We start from the raw sequence: 8,405 nt of genomic DNA on the forward strand, positions 1-8,405 counted from the left end.
AGTAGCTCCATGAGCGAAGGGCCTTAGACACATAAAACTGAAAGAATAGAATAAATTCGATCGCTCTGGTGGGTCACGAGTGGCCGAGTTGGTCATCAGGCATCCGCCCCGGAATGGCGCGAAAGGATGCGGGTTCGAGTCCCACCTCGTTATCGAATTTTTTCTATTCTTTTTAAATTTATAACAATATCACAGTTATTATGCAGAAGATAAATAAAAAATGCTTTTCTTAAAACTTTATTTAAACTCTATAAATATAGAACCAATGTCTCCCGTGATATGTGCTGTTCCTGCATCGCTTGTCTGATATTTTCACAAACACTGAAAAATAAATAATTTAATTAGAACTCGTGCAAGAAACGAAACAAAAATTCGTTCTTAATTTTAAGTAATTTTGATTTAAAACGTGGTGGCCTTTTAATTCATAGTAAATGATACTAAAATACAAAATATAAAATCTTATTCAAAAGGCATTACGTTTCAACTAGCTTTCCGCCTACGGCTTTACTCGCGTAACAAATTATATACTAAAACCTTCCTTGAGAACCACGCTATGCATTGAATAAAAATCGGTGCAGTAACTTTGACTTTATTTTATAACTGCGCTCCGCGGTTTCACCCGCATGGCTCCGCTCCTGTTGGTCTTAAGCGTGATGATAGCCTATAGCCTTCCTCGATGAATGGGCTATCTAAAACTGAAAGAATTTTTCAAATCGGACAAGTAGTTTTTGAGATTAGCGCGTTCAAACAAACAAACAAACTCTTCAGCTTTATAATATTAGCATATAGATATGTGAATAATTACTGGTTCCATCCTGACAGTTTCTATATCGCATCATACATTCGCTCTTAAAGGACCGCCTGGCGCGTTGGTAAGCCGCACAGATCCACTTTATACCAAAGTTAGTGTATTTCTTCATCATATCCTGGGGGCATGGTGTGCATTGGCGATAGGTTTTAGTCCTGAAATTATTTAAATTTGCCTGTTTTCTTAAGGAATGTGTATGAATAAGGAAATTACTAATTTTTCCTCATTTTCTGCTATTTTTGGTCTTAATTTATACGTTTAAGATAGATTCCATCTTCACGTAATTATGAATGTAACATTTAACCTTTGAAGTTATATTGTGAGGATTAATAAACGGTTGTAAATAATTAATTACAAAGCAACTCTAAGAAATTGATAGTTTTCATCTTGAAGGACAAAGTTTTATTAATATTTAATATCAGTTAATGAAGAACACAACAATAACACAATGGAGCGGATTTTCACGTCTCAAATATACATGACACTGATAACAAATAGCAATGCTAACAACGGAGGTATTATATTGACTTATATTTTAATAAGAAATTATACATTAACAAGTTCATAAATGAACAATTAAAGGAAAACTTACGCTCTACGTCTTTCTTTAGTTTCAATGGAGGATGCTTCGGAAGATAAACTTGAAGAGACACTTCCAGATCCAGACGAGAGTGAACTGAAAATCGCTACTGAATATTAATATATAGAATGTTTTATCGTTGTTGGATACTATATTATTAATAGTAAAGAAATAGAAGACATCACGTGGAGTATAGGAATTTCAATGCGTTGGTAAGAAGTCAGTACTTTATTGAATAGAACAAGAAATATGCAATTTTCAATGGATATTATGTTTGTTAATCGCTGCGTAGACTCGAATTCTTTATCCATCTTATTGTAAGCTTCATGGTAATCATGGTAGCAACAATTTTAGACATGATATGTAACGTTTTTATAAGCCTAAAATATAAGTAAGCTACCTTATAGTTAATAAATAAATAAATACATAGTGTTACACAGACCTGTCTTGAATATCAGCGCTGGACCTCTGATAGCTGCCACTTTCCCCAGAGTTCTGGCTCTCATACGCGTACCAGTTCTGACCCCTGTGTTCAGCATCACCGTATGCAGCCAGGTTTATATGCTCTCGGTTGGTATCATCGAAGGGTGATGGGGTTAGCTGGCTTCTAACTGAAACATGGTTGGAAGAATGCTGGGCTGGTGGTGACATTTATTTATTCAAAAAGATTTCTACAAATGCTTTTTATCGTCATGACATAGTTTTACCATTTACCACCGGTTCAGAAAAAAGAAGAAACCTAGAGAGAAGAACTGACAACAAACTGTAGGTGTTGTGGTGCGGAAACGGAAAATGTATGACCGTGTATATCGCGGCGTAGGCGCAGTACGATCTTGCTCGTACGCAGGTCACGCGATATATTGTGCACGACCGATACACAACGTATGTCTATCTCCGCTGAGTGAACGCCTTCGAACGCTGGTTCACGCTCACTCCCGACGCTTCTGCTAGCGTCCGTGGAAACGTACTATGCCGTCACAGCCCGTTTAGACGCGAGGTATTTATTTCGCGAGCAAAGCACGCGGGCTTCGCAATAACGTATATTACGAAACGTGGCGAAATAAAACTGCAGCAATTCTTCTTCAAGTAGCTTTCGAGGGCTGGTGATAGTCGCGTAAGTTACGTGTGCTCCGTACCGTTGACTCCCGAGAACTGATTTGCTACGCTCGCCGTGGGGATTATATACTAGTTTAGCACGGTGAGCCCGTACGTAATGCTCAATCCGTGCGCCCGTTTTGTTATCAACCAGCCCTTTACTTGCTCGGAACTTTATTAATTTATAAATCTTAATTTCCAAATACAACAAGCTTTTTTCTAATACAACAAATTGCTTTCAATTTCGTACCCATAGTACACAATATCATACATTTACAAATGTCACAAACCTCATATTATTGTTCCATTCTACTATTTCAAGAGCATATTAATATAAACAAAACAACTAAAATACTATATTTACAATTAAACAATAACATTAATACGTTATACAAATCATCACCGAATAGGTGAGCGGTTTCAAATGATTATATGAGTGCAGCATATATTATAAAATTAAAACATAACGAGAGCGCTAAATTAAACAACATTTCTAATTATGATCTACACTAACAAATTTTTACATAAACATATTTACAATGACGCTATGTCGATCGCTAACATCCTCCCCCTCGTGCATAGCACTAATCTCTGTGATTAGCGATCGAGCCTGTTTCATAAACGCTTTCTTTAGCGTGTATCCCATCAGTACCAAATTTTCTATATCTCCAATTCATGTATCGTGTGGGGGACCAGTTAACTTGACGATTCATTTCACCTTTGTGAATATTCGGCCTTTGTATGATGTTATGTCGTGAGGACACCTTGTCTCTAAATGTCTTTGTAAGAGACATGTTAGAAACATTGTTGTAACTTTTATATCGGCCCTTTCTCGTCACGTGTTCATTTCTGTCAATTTTCAACTTGCAAGTATTATTATGCGTTGTAAGTGCATAATTGTTCACTTGTAGGTCACGTGGGCTTTTTGTGCTTTTCATAAAATTGTCTGCACTTGCATAAAAACATGTATTTACAACGTTAACTGACCTTGTCGTGTTTGTAGTATCAACTCCATGAAGAACCCATCCAAGCGCGGTACGTGAAGCGACTGGTTGGCCTGGTTTTCCTTTTCTCGTTTGCTTTGATACTAATAATTGCCAATTGTCCTGCCCGATAAGCATCATAGGTGCTTGGGCCTCGTAGTAGAGTTTTTCGGCGAACTCACGTAGGTGGCGACACTGTTTAATACGTTGTTTACTTAGAAACTGCGGGGCAAGTTTCAAATCGTCTACTGTGCACACTTGTTTAATTGTTAACGTTTTATCACTATGTACACTTTTTATTTTTAACTTTAACACTTTTGAGTCACTATTTGTGATGCTTCTTCCACCCACAGTTTGTATCACAAGTTGAGTTTTAGAACCACTTGCACCAATACGATTCGCCACAGTTGAGTCCAACAAAGTCACTGTAGAGCCTTCATCTAACAGAGCAATTATTTTTTCCGAGCCCCTTGGCCCAAATATTTCAATTTCGAGCATTTTTAAATAAGCTCGTGACATCTGAGGTGCACACACATTATTCACTGTATTCGTCGTTACAGGCTCTTGATGCACACTATCGCTTTCTGGCTTTTGCACGGCATATTCAACATGCAAAAGCGAGTGATGCCACCGTTTACAATGTTTGCATGGCGGTTTGCGACAGTTCTCTTTGCGATGCTTTCCTTTTAAGCAATTAAAACATACGCGATGCTTCTTAACAATATCCCAACGTTCTTGTACTGTTAATTTCATGAAATGCGGGCACTCACTAAGCACATGGTTTTTTCCACAGTGAAAGCACACGTTTTTACTCTCACTCATACTATAATACGACGTATGTTTGTGTTTATCGTTATTGATATCGTTATAGTACACATTTTTACTATTCATTTTCCAATTATTTGTTCTCTCAAGACTCACGTGTGATCCACATCGATCTGCTTCCCGATTCAGCCATTGCGAAACACGTGTAATATCAGAAACACCATGTTCCTCGTCGCCGATAAAATCATACCACCGATATAAAAACGATTGTGGTAGCTTCTCTAATATCGTTTTCACAATATGCGGCGCTTGTAGGTATTCGGGTCTCTTCAAACCTTTGATAGCTGCCACACTGTTATTTATTTGACTCGCGAACATACACACATCGCGAGGATCGTCGGTTATTGTTCTCAATGCTTGTAATTTATCTAATTCCGCAAGAACCAAAGCATCTGTTCTACCGTAGCGGCGTCTTAGTGAGTCAATGACGTCATACGGCTTAGCGGCTGAATAAAGCAAGCTTTTTATTGCTTCACGTGCACGACCCTTTATTGCCCTCCGTAATCTCGCCATGTTTTGTACATCATTAAACAATGGGGCTGTATCGTCATAAACGGTTTTGAATGCCATCCATTCATCACTAATACCGTCAAAGTGCGGCAACTCGTTTATATAATTTGGTTGCGACGCCGTGTTATTTTTTGTGCATAAAACTTCCTTTAATGCTTCCGCCAATGTTTGCACTTCGATAGTCGGGTTTTTCCATTCTTCATTAACTGACTTTTGTATAGACGGTTTATTACACTGTTCATTATCATCGGCGTAATTTGTTTCAGCGATCCAATTTTCTACATGTTCCGATTTGAAGTCATTTTCACCACTGTCGGACTCCAACAGCTCACCTTCACATTCCGCGAGTTCCATTTTTACGCGTGCCAATCGCGCTGCCGCTTGAGCTGCTTCCAATTCGCGTTGAAGCAATTCCTGTTGCGCTTCTAATAAACGCTTTCGTGCACCAGCCTGTGCCGAGCGAACTGACATCGCTTTACGGCCTTCTGTAGCCGATATAAGAGTATCTTTTGATCCAAAATCCTTACTCTTCGACTCGTGGGTTCCCATTTCAGCTATCGTGTGAGTGGCGTGGGTCTCTGTGGCTGACGGAGTTCTCGGTAACGTTGATACAACATTAACATCTGTCGTCGTAGCGTCGTGACTCATCGGCGTTAGTTCAAGCCGGCTTTCATCATCTTGTCTTGACGTACGACGATCAATCGGAGTTTTCTTATGCGACCTCGTGATAGGCATTTTCAATTCTTCGTACGTTTGCTTCTTATAAAACGAAGGACCAGGCTCCAATGAACCCAAAATATTCTGGCAGAATCCGGCTCGAAGGACCAAAAATGTTCTGGCAGAATTCGGCTCGAAGAACCAAAAATGTTGTGGTGCGGAAACAGAAATGCGACCGTGTATATCGCGGCGTAGGCGCAGTACGATCTTGCTCGTACGCAGGTCACGCGATATAATGTGCACGACCGATAAACAACGTATGTCTATCTCCGCTGAGTGAACGCCTTCGAACGCTGGTTCACGCTCACTCCCGACGCTTCTGCTAGCGTCCGTGGAAACGTACTATGCCGTCACAGCCCGTTTAGACGCGAGGTATTTATTTCGCGAGCAAAGCACGCGGGCTTCGCAATAACGTTTATTACGAAACGTGGCGAAATAAAACTGCAGCAATTCTTCTTCAAGTAGCTTTCGAGGGCTGGTGATAGTCGCGTAAGTTACGTGTGCTCCGTACCGTTGACTCCCGAGAACTGATTTGCTACGCTCGCCGTGGGGATTATATACTAGTTTAGCACGGTGAGCCCGTACGTAATGCTCAATCCGTGCGCCCGTTTTGTTATCAACCAGCCCTTTACTTGCTCGGAACTTTATTAATTTATAAATCTTAATTTCCAAATACAACAAGCTTTTTTCTAATACAACAAATTGCTTTCAATTTCGTACCCATAGTACACAATATCATACATTTACAAATGTCACAAACCTCATATTATTGTTCCATTCTACTATTTCAAGAGCATATTAATATAAACAAAACAACTAAAATACTATATTTACAATTAAACAATAACATTAATACGTTATACAAATCATCACCGAATAGGTGAGCGGTTTCAAATGATTATATGAGTGCAGCATATATTATAAAATTAAAACATAACGAGAGCGCTAAATTAAACAACATTTCTAATTATGATCTACACTAACAAATTTTTACATAAACATATTTACAATGACGCTATGTCGATCGCTAACAGTAGGTATTTGCTCTTTAAAAATCGCGTCACTTTTATATTTTAATTTTATACTAATCTTAGTATGATGTAGATTAACGCTTTTCAATTAGAAATGTGGTCTTTCTAAAGTCATAGTCAAAATATTCAGCGTAGGTTTAGATACTTAATCATTTACGATATCAAATCGGTTCCTCATTTTATTTTTAATAAGTATAGCAAGCCAATCAGAACGTAATAATCTTAGAGATCAATAAATGAGTCCATAATACGATAAAATCAAGCAATCGGATCACAAAAAATATACAGCAATTAAAACTGATTTCCCCAGAGAACGCAATATAACTGTGATACAGTGACTCCTGAAATATTCTAGTTTGTAAATAATCCGGTGGTCTATTGGGAAATTTTGTTATCTGAAAATATAGTTTGAGGACTCGTTTATTAGCGTACGAGGAAACTAGCTTTGACTTTTTTGTTTGTGCATGCGATTAACTGAAAATTAATTAAAAGTAACCAGCTATGTGCTTGGATTTTATATGATTAAAGCGCGTCACACACGGTGAAGATACTATAATATTTTATCTTAAGATACTGTAATATTTTATAATATTTTATATTACAGTTAATCTTAAGGTATCCGGTATCAGCGTTCGGACCATCATTTTTCTTTTTGTCATTGCGTACTAAGACCCCTGTAGAACTGCCATCCTCTTACAAATGATCCGAAATTTTGTGGGTCATTTGTAATATAAAATATTACAGTATCTTAAGATAAAATATCTTCACCGTGTGTATATGTATATGCTTAAGATGGTAAATTATTAAACATTGCTACAAACAAACCTTTGTATTTAATAAGTTTAAAATATTGTCTTACACTGAAAAATGCAATAATGTTACGAAATACAAGTTTTAGATTAAAGAATATTATGCATACTTGAAAATGTAATATGAAAAATACAATACCGTCAATTGAAAATAATATGAAATTCCATGCAACAAACGCTCGGCGCTCCATTACATTTTTACGTAATGCAAAATTTAATACTGAACATTTATATATCCAATATCGATTTATAGCTATATGAAATATTACAAGGTCTTCCAATGCAAATATATTTTAGTACATACTTTATGAAATATGTTTTCGAATGTAACATTTTGTACTCGATATTTGAATGCTGTTATCGCACTTTGAATATTTTTATTCGCAATTTTTATGTAAAGCTGATATTTTATGTTAAATGCCTTGAGATAAAACATGTCTAGAATACGACTATGGATAAAAGAGAATGCTATTTGACTAGATCTATAGTATTATATATACAATCAAATCAAAGTACAATAACGTTCGAACATCTTTTTGACCTAGATCAAATCTAAAAATCTATCTTTTCCTTTCCTCTGCCAACAGAGATGTATCTCTCGGGTTAGAATCAGAACTGCTCATTACTCGGTCTACCATATTGCAGAAGTTGTACCAAGTTTCACTGGCGCTGCCAGAACTCAAAATTTAAACTTAAACATCTAGATCTACTCAATACTCATCCTGGCTTTGCCTGTATTTTATCGAAATCAAAATATAAAATAGCTCATTTTGTTAGTGAAATATTTTTTAACGAGATTATTACAAACATATCAATATACTTTAATTTATTAGATTACAGTTTGATTGGGTCGATTTCAATTCTTGGATAAAACTTATTTGTCCAATAAAGTATTACACGATAATATTAAAATGTCACGTAAACTGTCAATTAAGGACAATTATTAGAATACGTTTTTAAAATGGTAGTTTTATACATTATACGACGAATAAGTTTTAACCATTGATTGAAAAATCAGCCCTAAGATGTAGATACTTCTACGTAGTT

At 36.8% G+C, this 8,405-nt stretch overlaps 2 protein-coding genes across 2 annotated transcripts in view; one reads left to right on the forward strand and one right to left on the reverse strand.

Annotated features, from left to right (window-relative positions):
* The window catches only part of Dys (Dystrophin), a 442,182-nt gene that overhangs the window by 241,522 nt on the left and 192,255 nt on the right, over nt 1–8,405 (forward strand). The gene's annotated exons all lie outside the window — the stretch shown is intronic.
* On the reverse strand, nt 242–7,549 carry LOC149899420 (uncharacterized). The gene is made up of 5 exons (XM_090113651.1): nt 7,498–7,549; nt 1,831–1,999; nt 1,401–1,484; nt 806–963; nt 242–321 (listed from the first exon to the last, which is right to left on the reverse strand). Exons 1-5 carry the CDS (start codon nt 7,547–7,549, stop codon nt 242–244), a joined length of 543 nt encoding a protein of 180 aa, XP_089969777.1.

This window comes from Colias eurytheme, chromosome 20 (genome assembly GCF_061535395.1).
Source record: "Colias eurytheme isolate Ceu_HAF_F1 chromosome 20, ilColEury1 Martin Lab GWU primary, whole genome shotgun sequence".
NCBI lineage: Eukaryota > Metazoa > Arthropoda > Insecta > Lepidoptera > Pieridae > Colias > Colias eurytheme.

Coding starts and splice junctions, on each gene's coding strand:
- LOC149899420 (XM_090113651.1), bottom strand. CDS start 7,549: ATGGAGCGCCGAGCGTTTGTTGCATGGAATTTCATATTATTTTCAATT. Junction 2,000..7,497: donor CATATTATTTTCAATTGACG/GTATTGTATTTT, acceptor ACCATGTTTCAG/TTAGAAGCCAGCTAACCCCA. Junction 964..1,400: donor ACTAAAGAAAGACGTAGAGC/GTAAGTTTTCCT, acceptor AAATAATTTCAG/GACTAAAACCTATCGCCAAT.